Consider the following 18,549-nt stretch of genomic DNA (forward strand, 5'->3'; position numbering starts at 1 on the left):
CCAGCTACTCGGGAGGCTGAGGCAGGAGAATGGCGTGAACTGGAGAGGCGGAGGTTGCAGTGAGCTGAGATCCGGCCACTGCACTCCAACCCGGGCCACAGAGGGAGACTCCGTCTCAAAAAAAAAAAAAAAAAAAAAAAAAAAAAAAAAAAAAAAGAGAAGGAAATCAAGGGCATGCATGCGTGCATGCACGCACACACACACACATACACACACACACACATATTCTTCCCACCTCCCGCCACTCCTACCCTGTCCTTCTGATTTGGTTATAACTAAGATTGCAGATTGATCAATATTCAATGTTTACATTATCAAGACTGTAAACCTGTTGACCACTGAACTATGTAGTATACAATGATTACTTCTTCCTTGCGCAACATTTTGCTTTTCTGGGAGCTGATCATTGTTGTTAGTTATATGTTCAATTGATTAGTTTTTTCATGTCCTTATTGATAATTTCTTTCTTTCTTTCTTTCTTTTGAGACGAAGTTTCGCTCTTGTTGCCCAGGCTGGAGTGCAAATGGCACAATCTTGGCTCACCACAACCTCCGCCTCCTGGGTTCAAGCGATTCTCCTGCCTCAACCTCCCGAGTAGCTGGGATTACAGGCATGTGGCACCACGCCTGGCAGATTTTATATTTTTAGTAGAGACAGGGTTTCTCCATGTTGGTCAGGCTGGTCCCGACCTCAGGTGATCTGCCCGCCTCAGCCTCCCAAAGTGCTGGGATTATAGGCGTGAGCCACCGCCTCCAGCCTATTAGTAGCTTCTAACTCTTCCCTAAGTGGGTAAATATTCTCTGAATATATTCAGATACATTAAATGGTTTGTTGTTGTTTGTTTGTTTGTTTCTTTGAGACAGGGTCTTACTCTGTCCCCCAGGCTGGAGTGCAGTGGCGCAATCCCAGCTCACTGCAACCTCCGCCTGCAAAGTTCAAGCAATTCTCGTGCCTTAACCTCCCGAGTAGCTGGGATTACAGGTGCGTGCCACCATGGCCCGGGTAATTTTTATGCTTTTAGTGGAGATGGGGTTTCACCATGTTGGCCAGGCTGGTCTCAAATTCCTGGCCTCAAGTGATCCTCCTGTCTCAGCCTACCAAAGTGCTGGGATTACAGGTGTGAGCCACTGCACCTGGGCCATTAAATGTTTTATCAATTTCATCTTGTTGATGCCATCTTCTCTGTTGGAATCTTCTGACTGCTGTAGCCTGCACTGGTCACTCTGAAGATCTGCTGCCCAGCAGCTAGCTGTTCCATAACCTTCCATCTCCATCCTGGGGATTTCCTTCAACTCTCCTCTGTTAAAAACCTGCTTTCTAGGTTCCATACACTTGCACTTCTGGTTTTTCTACCTCATTTTGGTGGAAGATTTTCTCCAGTAGCTTCCTGAGAAAGAGCTCATAGAAGACAATGGATTTGGTTTCTTGCATGTCTGGAAATGCCTTCATTCTGTCTTCACACTAATTTAATCATTTGGCTGTGTATAGAAGGGAAAATTAGAAATCATTTTCCTTCAGAACATTCAAGGCATTGTTCCATTGCCTTCCTGCTGTCACCGTGACTGGTGAGAGATCCACCGCTGTCGTGATTCCTGATCCTTTGTATGAAATCTGTCTTTTTGTTTGTTTTTAATCTTTCTGAAAACATGTAGGAGGATTTCCTCTCTGTCCTCAGTGTTGTGAAAATTCACCATGTTTTGTCATTTGTGAAACTATTTTCATCCATTATACTTGACACTTGATGGGCCCTTCAGTTCTAGGAAATTTTACTGAATTGCTTCCTTGATAGTAGTTCTTTGATGGATAATTAGATAGTTCTGTCTGCTTTCCCTTTCTGGAACTCCTATTATGTGAGACCTCCTAGGCTGGACCTTGTCTTATGTCTACTGTTTTCCATTTTCCATCTTTTGGCTTTTTTTGCTCTACTTTGTGGAAGATTGCCTCTAGCTTATTTTCCAACTGTTCTATGGAGTGTTTCATTTCTGCTATTATATTGTTAATTTTCAAGAGGGTTTTTTTGTGCATTAAATGTTCCTTTTTCCCAATATTTTGTTATGAAAGTTTCCAAACACATAGACAAGTTGAAATAATTTTATGGCAAACACCCATATAACCATCACCTGACTTGAACCTGGGAGGCAAAGGTTGCAGTGAGCCGAGATCGTGCCATTGCACTCTAGCCCAGGCAACGGTGTGAGACTCTGTCTCAAAAAAGGGGGAAAAAAAAAGAAAATAGAAAGTAAAAACTGAGGGGAAAACAGCGCTTATTTTAACTCCTGATGGCACTATTTGCAGGAGTCATGCTTCAGTGCCTTGTAAGAAGTTTACCAAACTGCCAGCCTCATGGAGCAGGAGACCTCTTTAAGATGGGTGGGCCAGGTGCAGGGGTGGGGATGGGAGTTCCTGCACAACTCTGTTGATGCTTGGTTGACCCTGACAGATATTCTGGGCCATGCTGGCTTTTGACTGGAACCTGCTACCTAGGTTGACCCTTCAGTTCCTCTCCTTATCAGCTCTGTTATTTCCAATCTCTAGCTCACATCTTGCCCAACTCCATTCCACTGTGTTTCAGTTTGCATCCTTTCTCCCTTCCATTTAAATTTTCCCCAAACAGATCTGACCTTCGTCACCTACTTGTATCCTCTATTGAGTTTTCATTCAACAACATTTGTTGAGCGTCTTTGTGCCAGGCCCATGGTAAGTACAGAAGACTCAAGGTTGAGAATAACACAGCGTTGCAAGTACATCCTCTGGATCCAAACTACCTGGGTTCGAATCCTAGTACCATCATTTCTAACTGCAGGATCTTGGGCAAGTTACTTTGTTGTACTCCAGTGTCCTCATCTATATAAAAAGAATAATAATACGGTCATTTTATCATGGGGTTAGTGGGAGGACTAAGTAGCTTAGAAGGGTGTCTGGTGCCCGGTAAGCACTCTTTAAGTGCTGGCTCTTAAGGCGCGGTCCTTGCCTCTCAAGGAGTTCATGGTCTACAGTTCCCCCTGGGGGACAGGACTGAGTCGGCCGGCTTCGCAAGTGACCTGCAGCTCCTGACTACCCTTTCCTGAACCGGGTGGAAGTTCTTTAGTCACAGATTCACTGTATGACCCCAGACAAGTAAGTTCTCTCCGGGTCTCACTTTTTGCACTTATAAAGAAAGGAAATTGGACTAAAATTGATTTCCAAGATCCCAACAAACTATTATACTTGCTCTGGGTCAAGCAGCCCAAGTTTCAAACTATGTCAGTTTGGCCAAGACACTTAGCCCTCAGAGGGCTAAGTTTCATCCCTGTAAAACGTGGATGATATTGCTAATCCCCTCCCAGTGTTGTGATGAGGGTTTAATAATACAAGGTAAGCCCCACGCGGTCGCCGGCTACAGGCACACAGCGAGAGGAAGTCAGGCCAGGCTTTTTTTTTTTTTTTTTTTTTGAGACGGAGTCTGGCTCTGTCTCCCAGGCTGGAGTGCAGTGGCCGGATCTCAGCTCACTGCAAGCTCCGCCTCCCGGGTTTACACCATTCTCCTGCCTCAGCCTCCGAGTAGCTGGGACTACAGGCGCCCGCCACCTCGCCCGGCTAGTTTTTTGTATTTTTAGTAGAGACGGGGTTTCACTGTGTTAGCCAGGATGGTCTTGATCTCCTGACCTCGTGATCCGCCCGTCTCGGCCTCCCAAAGTGCTGGGATTACAGGCTTGAGCCACCGCGCCCGGCCAGGCCAGGCTTTTTGATTCACCGCAGAATTCGATCCACCCGCCCTCGCCGTTCAGCGCACGCGCGCTGACACCGCCCCGCCCCCGCCCCCGCCAACCGCAGGTTCCCGACTTCCGGTTCCGCCAGGGCCCAGAGGCGGTGTTGAGGCTAATGGCGGTGCCCACGGAACTGGATGGAGGGAGTGTTAAGGAGACCGCAGCGGAAGAGGAACCGCGAGTTCTGGAACCCGGCGCCGCCCCGTTCGGAAATTTTCCTCATTATTCTCGCTTCCACCCTCCGGAGCAACGGCTCCGCCTCCTGCCCCCGGAGCTGCTTCGACAGCTCTTTCCTCAGAGTCCCGAGAACGGGCCGATTCTGGGGCTCGACGTGGGGTGTAACTCCGGGGTGAGTGACAGGGGAGGGATTGGAGCATCCGGAACCAAGCGGTTGGTTGCCTACACATCCACTGTGGTTCTGGCCTGGGCTCACACCTATCAAAACTTTCCCAAATCGAGTATAAAGCGTGGCGTTGACCTTGCCAGTGCTGCTGCTGCCTGTCCGCCAGGGTTCCACCATCTGTCTTAGGAATCTCTCTTGGAGAGGAGTCCTTGTCGACTACGTTCCCACTTCTCTTTAAGGGCCTGATGGGGACGGTCCCTGTATCTAGGGTGGCTTCTGTCCAGAGTGTCTGGCGCTTTGACTGGGGAGAGGGGGCTTCCAGAGACACACGTTTGGGAACATGGGGTTAGGTTTGGGTTACTGAGAGAGAAGAGCCAAAGGTGACAGAATAATGCCTGATATTGAGACTCATGTGTGCAGTACAGGACAGACCCTAGGACCTGCATGTTTATTTCAAAAAAAGTGGGTCGGCCGGGGCGGTGGCTCACGTCTGTAATCACAGCACTTTGGGAGGCCGAGGCGGGCAGATCACAAGGTCAGGAGATCGAGACCATCCTGGCTAACACAGTGAAACCCCGTCTCTACTAAAAATACAAACAATTAGCCAGGCATGGTGGCGGGCGCCTGTTGTCCCAGCTACTCGGGAGGCTGAGGCAGGAGAATGGTGTGAACCCGGGAGGCGGAGCCTGGAGTGAGCCGAGATGGTCCCACTGCACTCCAGCCTGGGTGACAGAGCGACACTCCATCACAAAAACAAAGCAAAACAAAAACAGTGAGTTGACAAAGTACAGTGGAGAGGATCGAAGAAACAGAGCATTTTGCCCGAGGGAATGGAGAAGGGTGGCACTGCCACTCTTCTTGCTGCAAACTATTCTTAGGAATATAATGATTATAATCAAACCACATGCAAAATAAGGAAATGTCTCTCCCACACCTATTTATAGCCACTGGGATATCCTACACTAGCAGGCAGTCTGAACTTAGCATGGCAAATGCTTCCAAAGTTAGTACCCTCTCTCTGCTCCCTCCGTCACTCCAGTCCAGCATCTGGAGGGCGGGGGACAGTTTTGTTGGGTTGCTGTCCTTTCACAGAAGAGACTTTGGGGGACGATTGCAGACCTTGTGGGACTCAGTTGATAAGTAGGAGGAGGACATTTGGATACAGTCTTAAAGACTGGAATGAGGAGATGGGTTGATGTCCGGTGTCCCCTGCAAAATTTCTTCTCTGTGATGATACAGGAAGTCAGAGGGTGAAAACAGTGGAAAAGAGAGACTGAGGTTAAGGCTTGGGATTTCACGAAAGGCATTAGGAAACCACCAGAGATTTTAAAGTTAAGAGTAGTATACACAGGAGAGGTAAAGACATAGTTGGCAGCTAACTAGGGTAGTGGTTCCCAAACCTGGCTGTACGTTTATGGAGCTTTCTGTTTTGCACTTTTTAAAAAATGCTTTCTCTTCTGGATCTTTGTAGTCAGAAAAGGGAAAAAAAAATGCTTGCGCTTGATAAAACAAAAAAATTCAAACTACAAAGGGGTAAATAGTAAAAAGTCTCTACTCCCAACCCTAAATCCTCCTTTTCCCCCACACAGTGGCACCACTGTTTATAATTTCTTAGGTATCAGTCCTGTGTGTATACCAGCATTTATGTATGTATAAATACCCCCCTTTTAGTTTTATAAATGGTAACACACTATTAGTAGCTTTTAATTCTGAGATTATATAACCGCATTCTTTTTTTAGCAGCGTCCTAATGTTTCATTGGATAGATGTACCATAATTTATGGGTGCTTTTTTTTTTTTTTTTTCAATTTTAAAAACTCTTTCCCCAGCCTGGGCAACATGGCAAAACCCCATCTCTAAAAAAAATTAGCCAGGTGTGGTGGTGGGCGTCTGTACTCCCATCTACTTAGGGAGGCTGAGGGAGGAGGATCGCTTGAACCCAGGAGGTCGAGGCTGCAATGGGCCTTGATTGTGCCACATACCCCAGCCTGGGTGACAAAGTGAGACCCTGTCTCAAATAGAACAACAACAGAAAACCCAAAAAACTGCTAGGCGCAGTGGCTGACGCCTGTAATCCCAACATTTTCAGAGGCTGATGCTGGTGGATTGCTTAAGCTCAGGAGTTCGAGGTCAGCCTGGGCAACATGGCAAACTCTCATCCCTACCAAAAACACAAAAATTAACTGGGCATCGTGGTGTGCACCTGTGGTTCCAGCTACTCATGAGGCTGAAGTAGGAGGATCTCTGGAGCCTGGGAAATCAAGGCTGCAGTGATCTCACGCCACTGCACTCTCCAGCCTGGGAAACAGAGTAAGACCGTGTCTCAAAAAAAAAAAAAAAAAAAAAAAGAATAAACATTTTCAGCACCCTGCAAGTTCCCCTATATGCCTTTTCCTGTTCGTAAACCTCTATTCTCTATCCAGAGGTAACAGTGAGCCTTCTGTTGTTTCCTTGCTTTTCTTTGTAGTGTACTGTTTTTCTTCCCTGAATGATGTAGTTTAATTTTACCCATTTTTGAGCTTCATGTAAGTGGATGCTTGTCATAAATTTTCTGTTATGGCTTGCTTTTTCTTCTCAACATTATGTATTTGTGAGAATCGTCCATGCTGTGCACCAAGCTGAGTGTCTTCATTTTTAACTGCTACTTAGTATTCTATCTTCATGATTATACCACATTGATTTGTCTATGCCACTATCATTGGACATCTGGGTGGCTTCCATTGTGCATTTTCTTCACCTGCACAAAAGGCATAAATAAATATTTTCCTCACATGCTTGTTACACCAAGCAAATAAAGTAGTAAACAGAAAAATGCCTTGAAAATACTATGTGGAAAAACACAAATTTGAGTTATAGTTATAATGGTTATAGAAATCAAAGAGGCCAGGTGCAGTGGCTCATTCCTCTAGTCCCAGCACTTTGGGAGGCCAAGGCAGGTGGATCACTTGAGGTCAGTTAAAGACCAGCCTGGCCAACATGACAAAACCCTGTCTCTACTAAAAACAAAAATTAGCTGGGTGTGGTGATGTGTGCCTGTAATCCCAGCTACTTAGGAGGCTGAGGCAGGAGAATCGCTTGAACCTGGGAGGCAGAGATTGCAGTGTACCGAGATCACGCCATTGCACTCGAGCCTGGGTGACAGAACCAGACTTTGTCTCCAACAAAAAAAAAAAGGAATTCAAAGTTAGAGAAAGGAGATGGTGACTTAAGAGTAAAAAGGTGCTAATGTGGTAAAAATCATAAATCATTAGACTTGTCTAGAAGGTTGTTAGCAGTGACTTTTAGCAATGATGGTTATAGAATCAGAATGTCTCAGAAGGAGGTGATGAATCCTAAGACAGTAAAATTGAAGCTGTAGTGAATTGAAGCTAAATGAGGACTTTGGAATCCAGACTTCCCCCACCACAGGTCTGAGAAGCAGGTTTTTATAAGATGGTGCTTGCTGTATTCCTCACTTCCTTCGTAAGAGACACGGTTATGCCTCTGGACCCCTTTCCTCCTCCCTGGGGTCTTCAGATACCCAGAAAAAGAGTGAGTTTATCAGCATATTACTTAAGCTGGGAAATACTGCTGTAGGCTCCTTTGCTGCATCCATTTGGCTGTAACTTTGAACTACAACCCAATCTATCATCAGTGTCAGGAAAATATGGGGATGATGCATTACAGCATGTGACCCCTGGAGGGCACTGAGAGCCTATTCTGTGGAAAACTTTTTGCACAACCTCTAGGTTACAGTTTAGGAACCTCACATCCTATACAGCCAGAGGTAAGTGGCATTCTCAGTGGAAGAATGATACAGATTTCTCTTCCATTCATTGGTTGAGAACTGCAGTGACAAAGCTCTTTTGGATTCCTCTAGGATCTGAGTGTGGCTCTATACAAACACTTCCTCTCCCTACCTGACGGGGAGACCTGCTCAGATGCCTCAAGAGAACTTCGGCTTCTCTGCTGTGACATAGATCCAGTCCTGGTGAAGCGAGCCGAAAAAGAATGTCCTTTTCCTGATGCCTTGACCTTTATCACCCTGGACTTCATGAATCAAAGGAAACGGAAGGTTCTCTTGAGCTCTTTCTTAAGCCAATTTGGACGTTCAGTTTTTGACATTGGCTTCTGTATGTCAATAACCATGTGGATTCATCTGAACCACGGAGACCATGGCCTGTGGGAGTTCCTGGCCCATCTTTCCTCCCTCTGCCACTACCTCCTTGTGGAGCCCCAACCCTGGAAGTGTTACCGGGCAGCTGCAAGGCGTCTCCGAAAGCTGGGACTCCATGATTTTGACCACTTCCACTCCCTTGCCATCCGAGGTGATATGACCAATCAGATTGTGCAGATCTTGACCCAGGATCATGGCATGGAATTAATATGTTGCTTCGGCAACACCAGTTGGGACAGAAGCCTTCTGTTCTTCAGGGCAAAACAAACCATAGAGACTCATCCAATCCCTGAATCACTGATAGAAAGAGGGAAAGAAAAGAACAGATTAAGATTCTAGAAGCAGTGAGATGGAAGGGCAAGAAGACCAAGAAAGATATATTGAAAGAGTTTTATATTGAGAATTATGTTCATTCTCCTTAACTCCTTAACAATCAGGCAGCCTCAAAACCTGGCAGGAGCTTTTGGTAAAATGTCCAAGGCATATAATTGAAAGAATCGGTATCTGTTCCCCATTGTTTGGAACAAATCTTGTGGAGAATGAATCTGTGGAGTGGTGAGCTAGGATAGCTGGATTGGGATGGCCTAGGAAAAGTGGTCCTGGTTATGAGTTATGGAGGGGGCTGCTTTGGGGGATTATTTATAAAGATAAAACTAGGCCAGTCTTAAAATATATCAGTTCCTGGGCTCTCTGAATCTTACCTGGTTTCTTCAGGCTTTCGGACTTGCTAGGCCTGACTTTGGGCAAAACCTTAGTAATTCAGGTTTGGAATGTGGCTTAGGAATCTGTTTTCTGTTTTTTGTTTGTTTGTGCATTCTTCTATTATAGTAATATATACATAAAATTTACCATTTTAACCGTTTTTAAGTATAGTTTTTCAGAACATGGGGAAATCCCATCAAAAACTGGATTAAAAATTAAAAGATAAATAATTTTTTAAAAAGTATACAATTTTTGTGACATTAAGTACATTAACAATGAGGCATCTGTTTTTAACAGCTCCCCCAGATGATTCTGAGGCAAGCAGAGGCAGACCATACTTTGAGTGCTTACGGTTCCATTTAGCCCTCCTCTATGTATTTTTCCTGGTATGAATTCTTCCCTGTGACTTTAACAACTACCTACATGCTTATGGTCCCCAAATATATTGGTAGCCCTACATCCACAGTCCCGGACTAGCATTTTTCCTGTTTTGTCATTATATCCCTTAGTTCTTAGGTACATCAGATTCAACATATCTCAAAAGCAAGCTCATTACCCTCATTGAAAACCTAGTCCTATCTCATTTGATAGTCTTCATTGCTTAAGCTAGAAACCTCAGTTGATTTTCTCACTTACATTCCCCACATTGAAATGCTCACAAAGTCCAGCAGCAAATTCTATCAATTACATGTACGTTTCATTCCATCCATGTGTCCAGTGCCTGGTGGGGGGTTCCTATATTAAAGTCATCTACCTTCTAATCCATTCTCTGCCTTACAGCCACAGTTTACTCATCGGTACAACTGAAATAACACCCCTTTCCTTTTCCTATGCCCAAATATCCTAAGGATGTGAAGGTATTTTGCAGAATATAGAGTGATAAAGAAAAATAAGGTGCTATTACACTGTGTGAGCATGCTGCAGACCACAATTGCACTTGTTAGACCAGAGGCTTATGAGAAAAACATCTCCCTTGTAGAAAACATGCATCTTACTATCTCGGATAACTTGTTGTTCAGGATAATGAAGTAATAAGGAGTCCAGCCTCAGTGCTACAGAACATTTTAAAGGAAGCAGTGTTGGCAGGGAGGGATATGGAGCTAATGGAAATGAGGCCAGTTTATGATGGTCTCAGTTACCACAGTAGTTACAGAGCTGAGTTTACGCACAAGATCTTAATTTAGGAACACTTTGAAACCTTGTAACCCTGCTGGGTGCTCTCTCCTCTCACTCCACCAAGGCAGTGCACAAAAACATACTACGTGGCGCTATGGTAGGATGAATAATGGTCCCCCAAGATGTCCACCTAATCCCTGAAACCAGTGAATGTTACCTTAGATAGCAAAAGGGGCTTTGCAAATGAGATTGAGGATCTTGAGATCGGTAGATTAACCTGGATGATCAGAATAGACCCTAAGTGCAATCATCAGTGTTCTTATAATAGGGAGGCAGAGGGAGAGCTGACCACAGAAGGAGATGTAATGACAAAAGCAAGAGGTTGGAGTGATGTGAAGAAGGGCCACAAGTCAAGGAATGCAGGTGACTTCAAGAAGTTAGCAAAAGCAAGGAAATGTACTCTCCCCTGAAGCCTCCAGAAGGAACAGCCCTGCCAACACCTTGATTTTAGATTTCTGATCTCCAGAGCTGTAAGAGAATAAATCAGTATTTTAAACCACTAAGTTTTGTGGTGATTTCTTACAGCAGCACTACAAAACTAATAAATGGGCTCTGACTACAGTGAGACTGGCTTACAAAGCCAAGTGGCACCTTTCCCGGATAACTCCTTGATAACAGAAAATAACCTCAGTGACCAGAAGGATACACAGGGTCTTTGTCCAACATGGCTAATTAAGAAATAGCCAGGTGCAGTGGCTCACGCCTGTAATCCCAACACTGGGAGGCTGAGGCAGGTGGATCACTTGAGCTCGGCAGTTTGAGACCAGCCTGGGCAACATGGCAAAACCCTGAATCTGCAAAAAATACAAAAAAAAAAAATTAGCTGGAAGTGGTGGCACAGACCTGTAGTCTGGTAACTTGGGAGGCTGAGGTGCAGGATCACTTGAGCTCAGGAGTCTGAGGTTGCAGTGAGTCAAGATCATGCCACTGCACTCCAGCCTGGATAACAGAGTGATACTGTCTTAAAAAAAGAAATCCTCAATAACTAAAAGCTTTGGGAGATGCTTCAGCATCCGAACCTGACCTGTTCCCTAGTAAAAGATTGGCTGAGCAGTTACGTGACCTGTTGGGAGGAACCACTGTATTTCACATCTGTGGCAGTTGGTTTCAAAAAGGATGTGTAATTACTGCCCATAAAAATGAGGTCCTCAGGTCGGGTGCGGTGGCTCACCTCTGTAATCCCAACACTTTGGGAGGCCAAGGCGGGAGAATCACTTGAGCCCAGGAGTTAAAGACCAGCCTGGGTAATACAATAAGACTTCATCTCTACAAAAAAATTTAAAAATTTAAAAATTAGCTGAACATAGTGGCATGCGCCTATAGTCCTAGCTACTCGGGAGGCCGAGGTGGGAGGATTGCTTGAGCCTGAAAAGCAAGGCTGCAGTGAGCCGAGATCATGCCACTGCACTCCAGCCTGAACAGCAGAGTGAGACTCTATCTCAAAAAAAAAAAAAAAAAAAAAAGGAATGGCAGTATAAGCATATTTAGTCATATAGAAGAATCAGCCAAAAAGTTAAAATGGCTCATTGCTGGGGGTAAGAAATGCAGCAAATAATTGCTTCTGTATTATTTGATTATTAAACCATATGGACATATTACTTTTTATACAAACGAATCTTAAATGAATAATTTTTTAAATTAGTGAGTGTTTTCTAAAATAACTCACTGTACCACCCATCTATCTGCCTAATTTTTCCTTCACAGCATAGCCAAAATCTTAGAAAAGTTTTTTGTTGTTGTTTGTGTTTTTGTTTTGTTTTTGAGACAGAGTCTCACTCTGTTACCCAGGCTGGAGTGTAATGGCACAATTGGCTCACGGCAATTGCCTCCCAGGCTCAAGCGATTCTCCTGCCTCAGCCTCCTGAGTAGCTGGGATTACAGGCATGTGCCACTGCGCACAGCTAATTTTTGTATTTTTAGTAGAGACGGGGTTTCACCATGTTGGCCAGGCTGGTCTTGAATTCCTGACCTCAGGTGATCCACCCACCTTGTCCTCCCCAAAGTGCTGGAATTACAGGTGTGAGCCACTGCACCCAGCCGAAAAGTTTTAAACACCTCCTGTCTCCATTCCTTACTTTGTACATTTTTCTCAATCCTTCAGAATCTGGTTTTGCCAGGTTGGGCGGGGTGGCTCACGCCTGTAATCCCAGCACTTTGGAAGGCCAAGATGGGAGGACTGCTTGAGCCCAGGAGTTTGAGAACAGCCTGGGCAATGGAGTGAGACCCCATCTCTGTTTTAAATAAACAAATAAAATCTGGTTTTATCAAAGTCTCCAATGACATGTGGCCAGAGTCAGTAGGGATGTCTCTGTCCTGATCTAACTTGACTCAGCAACGTCGGGGCCAAAAAAATCATCTCTTCCGGCCGGGCGCGGTGGCTCAAGCCTGTAATCCCAGCACTTTGGGAGGCCGAGACGGGAGGATTACGAGGTCAGGAGATCGAGACCATCTGGCTAACATGGTGAAACCCCATCTCTACTAAAAAAATACAAAAAACTAGCTGGGTGAGGTGGCGGGCACCTATAGTCCCAGCTACTCGGGAGGCTGAGGCAGGAGTATGGCGTAAACCCGGGAGGTGGAGCTTGCAGTGAGCTGAGATCCGGCCACTGCACTCCAGCCTGGGTGACAGAGCGAGACTCCATCTCAAAAAAAAAAAAAAAAAAAAATCATCTCTTCTTATTCATGGGGAATTGGTTCCAGGACCCACAAGGATACAAAAATCAAAGGATGCTTAAGTCCCTTACATAAAATGGTGTAGTATTTGCAAATGACCTAGGGGTATTCTCCTATATACTTTAAATCATCTCTAGATTACTTATAATATGTAATATCATGTAAATACTATGTAAATTGTTAACACTAATTTTTTTTTTTTTAAGACGGAGTCTCGCTCTGTCGCCCAGGCTGGAGTGCAGTGGCGCGACCTCGGCTCACTGCAAGCGCCGCCTCCTGGGTGCATGCCATTCTCCTGCCTCAGCCTCCCGAGTAGCTGGACTACAGGTGCCCACCACCTCACCCGGCTAATTTTTTGTATTTTTAGTAGAGGCGGTGTTTCACCGTATTAGCCAGGATGGTCTCGATCTCCTGCCTTCATGATCCACCCGCCTTGGCCTCCTAAAGAGCTGGGATTACAGGCGTGAGCCACCGTGCCCAGCCTAAATTTTTAAAATTTTGCATTTTTATTGCTGTATTTTTTTTTTTTCTGACCTAGTCTTCAGAGAGATGTAGTTTTTTTTTTTTGTTTTGTTTTGTTTTTGTTTTTCTGATCTGAGGTTGATTGAGTGCATGGATGTGGAAGTCACCAATAAGAAGGACCGATTGTATTTGGTCTTTTTTTTTTTGGAAATCCCTTTCTTGTGTTCTGGTGACAACGTTCATTCAGTTTTCTTTCTCCTTCTCTGGAGACCCCCGTCTAATGTTGATGTTCCTTGGGGTTCTGCTCCAGCCTTTCTTTTCTTTACTTGCATGATCTCCTCAACTCCATGACTTCAGTAACCACCAACATTCTGAAGACTCACAAATCTCTTATCTATCATCCCGATTCCTCTCCTGAGCTTCAGAATTATTTATCCCACAGCCTACATCAGTGCTTCCCAACCTTTTCCATGTCAGTACACACATAGAAAACAATGGTGTTTTATATGCTGGATGATGCAATCTGGCATAACCAAGATTGCTCTCTGACTCAGGAAGCTTGTGCTGCCCTGAGAATTGTGAAGCCCAATATGCAGCACCACCTTAACCTCTTCCTGAGGCACACAGTTGGGAAGTTCTGAGGAGTTGGAGAGATGTTTCTACTCGGATGCCCCCTGAGGATTTCAACGTCCTCCCCATCACCACTATCACTTTCCTAGTCCAGACCATGTCATTTCTCGTTTTTCTCCTCAGGTACTACAAAAACCTTGCCTGGCCCCCCTGACTTCAGTCTTGCTCTCTCTATCCTCCACACTGCAACCACACTGATCTAAAATGCAAATCTGACTATGCTACCCTCCTGCTTAAAACCATTCAAAGTCTACACTGCTCTTAGGATAAAGGATGATCTACCCAGTGCTTTCCTTTCCAGTCTCATTTTTTATCATACCCCACATGAACTCTGTACAAGTTATCTAATACTTTATGTACAGTGCTTAGCATATAGATTCAATAAAAATGTTTGAATGATGAAAAGTGATGAAAAAGAGGTTCAAGGATATGAGCAGATTCATCATATCTGTGCCAGGTAGGAGGTTTCAAAGCACATACCGGCAATGCTGTCAGAATCCAAGGAACATGACTGTTCTGTACAGAATTATGTACATGTAGCAGTAAAGATCTATTCCTATACAGCAAGTGGACCAAACATTATACAACAGCTCCTTTCTTCCTCTTACTGATCAGGAAAGACATTGAGATTGCACTCAGAGTTCATCTGTCTGGAAAACAGCCATATTACAAAAATGTTTTGAGGTTAGGCATGGTAGCTCACATCTATAATCCCAGCACTTTGGGAGGCCACAGTGGGAGGATCGCTTGATCTCAGGAGTTCAAGACCAGCCTGAGCATACAGTGAGACCCTGTCTCTACAAAAAATGAAAAAATTAGCTGGGTATGGTGGAGTGCACTTGTAGTCCCAGCTAGTTGGTGGGGGCTCACTTGAGCCTAGAAGTCAAGGCTGCAGTGAGCTGTGATCACAGCACTGCACTCCAATCTGGGTGACACAGCAAGACCCAATCTAGAGAAAAAAAAAAGAAAAAATGTTTTGAGAGGCTAGTTACCAACCTGACTATCTCCTGTTGCCAGGAGTTCTAAACTAGAGTCAGTTTATCAACCAATGGCTAAATGGCTACAGTTTCAACCTCTGAGAATTGAAGATGCTCCAACATTAAATGAATGACCACACAGTATTAAAGCAGGGAACCCCATTCAAAGTACTGATGTTAGCAGTGACAGGGTGGTTCTCTCTGACAATCCATCTGTCAGGCATCAGCACTACATGCATAGTTAGACAATACCACCAAACTGGTTTGTTACTAAACCAGTAGTAACAGCCTGCAGCTACCAGAGACCTAAGAGGCCTAGCCTGTTGTGTTACACAGACGACTCAAGTAAATAACAATATATGATTAGTGATATAAGAGTGAAGAACAAACTTTGGGACTTCTGTGTAATTTTTAATTTATGCAAATAATAGCACTAAGGAATGAAAGAGTCTTAAGTCTCATCAAAAGACTGAAAGGGATCTTGGAGCAATAGTAGTTATACTTCTTTCAACCCCTGTCAGTGAGGATGAAGGTTTGTGAAGCATAGAGAATCTGCCAAAATCTGAATGCCAAAATTATCAAATGCACAATAGCCTTTAAGGAAGGAGCACAGGTGCTTGCTCTGACAAATACAGATGTTCTGGCTGTATTTACTAAACAAAGGTAAACATCTAAATGAAAAGTAAAATATTGGCTGGGCGCGGAGGCTCACGCCTGTAATCCCAGCACTTTGGGAGGCTGAAGCGGGCAGATCACTTGAGGTCAGTAGTTCAAAACCAGCCTGGACAACTTGGTGAAACCTCATTTCTACTAAAAATACAAAAATTAGCTGGGTGTGGTGGCGCCCACCTGTAATCTCAGCTACTTGGGAGGCTGAGGCAGAAGAATTGCTTGAGAATTGCAAGAGGCAAGAGAATTGCCTCCTGGGAGGCAGAACTTCAGTGAGCCGAGATTGTGCCACTGCACTCCAGCCTGGGTGACAGAGTGAGACTCTGTCTCAAAAAAGAAAAAAAAAAAAAAAAAGTAAATTATCATCTTGATGTTCTGTTTACTTCCAATAATTCAGTTATTTGGAAACATCCAAAAGCAGTCAGAAATGCCTGGCAGACTTTTAAGGTTTTCTACCTCAATGCAGAATTAGGAATACAAGGCAATATTAGGGATACAACAGGTACATGGAGTTTTATTGGACTTTCAAGCCCTTTGGGGAAAGGACCATGTCTACTTTGTGTTGTAATCCCAGAACTATCCCACTGATCCCTATTCAATAAATGTTAGATGATTGAATAAGAGTTCACAACGCTGTAGGCTTCTGAAGATGCCATTATCATCAAGAAACAAGGTGAAAAGAAGAAATGAAAACATGTCTATGAAAATATTTGCACCCGAATGTTAATAGCAGCCATATTCATCATAACCCCAACTGGAAATACCCAAATATCCATCAATTGAAGAATGGATAAACACATTGTGATATATTCATGTGATGGAATATTACTCAGCAATAAAAAAGAACAGATTACTGATACACATGGATGGATCTCAAAAACATTACTAAGCTAAAGCATACAGACACAAGTATATACCGTAAAGTTCCATATATGTGAAATACAAATGCAGACAAATCTATGGTGCTATAATTCAGGAAGTTGCCAGGGGAGGGTGGTGGTGGGTGTGGGGTGATCAACTATAAAGGGGCATGAGGGAACTTTCTAGGGTGATGGTTCAGTCTCTTGTTTTGGGTGTTAATTACATAGGTGTATATTTTGAAATTCACCAAACAAAGCACCTAAGATGTGTGCATTTTATTGCATGTTATGAATTGTTTAAGGGCTGGGCACGGTGGCTCATATCTGTAATCCTAGCACTTTGAAGGCCGAGGTGGGCAAATCACCTGAGGTCAGGAGTCCGAGACCAGCCTGGCCAACATGGTGAAACTCCCGTCTCTACTAAAAATACAAAAATTAGCAAGGTGTGGTTGCGCACACTTGTAATACCAGCTACTTGGGAGGCTGAGGCAGGAGAATCACCTGAAATCAGAAGGCAGAGGTTGCAGTGAGCAGAGATTGTGCCACTGCACTCCATCCAACCTGGGACAGAGTGAGACTCCATCTCAGAGAAAAGAGTCTCACTCTGTCATCCAGGCTGGAGTGCAGTGGCACGATCTTGGCTCACTGCAAGCTCCACCTACCGGGTTCATGCCATTCTCCTGCCTCAGCCTCCCAATTAGCTGGGACTACAGGAGCCCACCACCATGCCCAGCTAATTTTTTGTATTTTTAGTAGAGATGGGGTTTCACCGTGTTAGCCAGGATGGTTTCTACCTCCTGACCTTGTGATCCGCCTGCCTTGGCCTCCCAAAGTGCTGGGATTACAGGCGTGAGCCACCATGCCCAACCAGAATAAAATATTTTTTAAGCAAAAATAAATGAGAAAGTTGGTGGGAGTAACCATCAAGACATCTTTTAGGTTCCAGTAATAGCTGTCCTTGGGCACTTTTTTCATCAAGCTACCTCTATGCTCAAGAACCCAAAATGACTTATCTTATGCCTTGTCACATCCGTATCCTTATTCCGCTCTCCTCCGAAGGAAACCTCTTCCATTAACTTCTCCCACTTCCCAACGTACCACGGTGATCTGCTCACGGTCCTATGCAGATAATTTGTTCTTTCCTATCTGAGTCTCTTTGTGGCCTTTACCCTGCCTGGACCCTACTGAAGTTCTCTCTGCCCTTCAAATCCCGTGTTTAAATAAGCCTCCTTCAGGAAAGAACTCCTAATCCTAGCCAGTCTGAGCACCCTAAATTCCCTTACTTTTTATGTTCCTTTATTGGACTAATATGATACTCTAAGCTGCCTCCTTTGTATACTCACAACAAAAGAAATTTTAATGAATAGGCAGAGACTGTGCCTAGGGATTCCTTCGTATTTCCCTGCAGAACCCAGTTGAGAACCTACATTTCTCGGGCAGTCACTACAATGCAGGTTGTGAGTTTATAGGGTATTTAAGCGAGGGCAAGTAAGTGTTTAATTAAGGACTAATGGGAATGATATTGAAAGCTCTGAGGCTCTGCAGGGGCCTGGATGGGCTGTTTGCTTTTCCTCATCCCCACCGAGATAGCAAGTGGTTGAGAACAAGGTTGTATCCATTTTCTGCCCAGCCTTCCCTCCCAAACCAGTGAGGAAACGGCCAGCACTGCTTGTCTGATGAGCGGAGCCTGTTCCTATCACTGTGTTCCAGATTACTGGGGGGACGACCCTATCCTGGATAAGGAAGAGAGAGGCGGGAGCATTTAAGGCCAAAGAGGCACTCAAGACTTTCCCTATGGATTTACACCCAACACATACGCAGAAAGGCAAATGACAAACACCGACGCTCACAACCACACATACACGTGCACGCCCAGCCCCACAGAAGCAAACGCGCATGCCTGTGGGTCCGCGCGCACCTACTTAGTTTTCTCTGTTCTAGACGCCCTCATTCCACCCCCGCTCGGCCCAGCCCGGCGTCCTCTACCCAGGCACGGCTGAGGTTTACCAAGCCCGGCCGGGCCTGGAGAAAGTGTTTCTACAGAGGGGGAAGGGAGGTCCTTCCCACCACAGCGGAAGCGGCGCGCGCCGGCCGGGCGGACTTAGCTGGCGTCCTGGGAACATCTGGAGGGGGCTGGGAGGGGCGCGCATCCAGG

At 44.9% G+C, this 18,549-nt stretch overlaps 1 protein-coding gene and 1 long non-coding RNA gene across 3 annotated transcripts; one reads left to right on the forward strand and one right to left on the reverse strand.

Annotated features, from left to right (window-relative positions):
- Positions 1 to 3,825: 3,825 nt before the first annotated feature.
- Positions 3,826 to 10,622, forward strand: BCDIN3D (BCDIN3 domain containing RNA methyltransferase). Its single transcript, XM_010385374.2, has 2 exons — positions 3,826 to 4,095; positions 7,949 to 10,622. The coding sequence occupies exons 1-2, from the start codon at positions 3,862 to 3,864 to the stop codon at positions 8,582 to 8,584; spliced, it is 870 nt and encodes a 289-aa protein (XP_010383676.1). The 5' UTR covers positions 3,826 to 3,861; the 3' UTR covers positions 8,585 to 10,622.
- Positions 5,787 to 18,519, reverse strand: LOC104679705. 2 transcript variants are annotated; one of them, XR_004059617.1, is made up of 3 exons: positions 18,317 to 18,519; positions 17,977 to 18,127; positions 5,787 to 8,542 (listed from the first exon to the last, which is right to left on the reverse strand). It is a non-coding gene; the product is annotated as an uncharacterized LOC104679705 (long non-coding RNA). The 2 variants fall into 2 exon arrangements; XR_750360.2 differs by having other exon boundaries at positions 18,313 to 18,519.
- Positions 18,520 to 18,549: the final 30 nt, after the last annotated feature.

This window comes from Rhinopithecus roxellana, chromosome 10 (assembly GCF_007565055.1).
Source record: "Rhinopithecus roxellana isolate Shanxi Qingling chromosome 10, ASM756505v1, whole genome shotgun sequence".
In the NCBI taxonomy this organism is placed as follows: Eukaryota; Metazoa; Chordata; class Mammalia; order Primates; family Cercopithecidae; genus Rhinopithecus; species Rhinopithecus roxellana.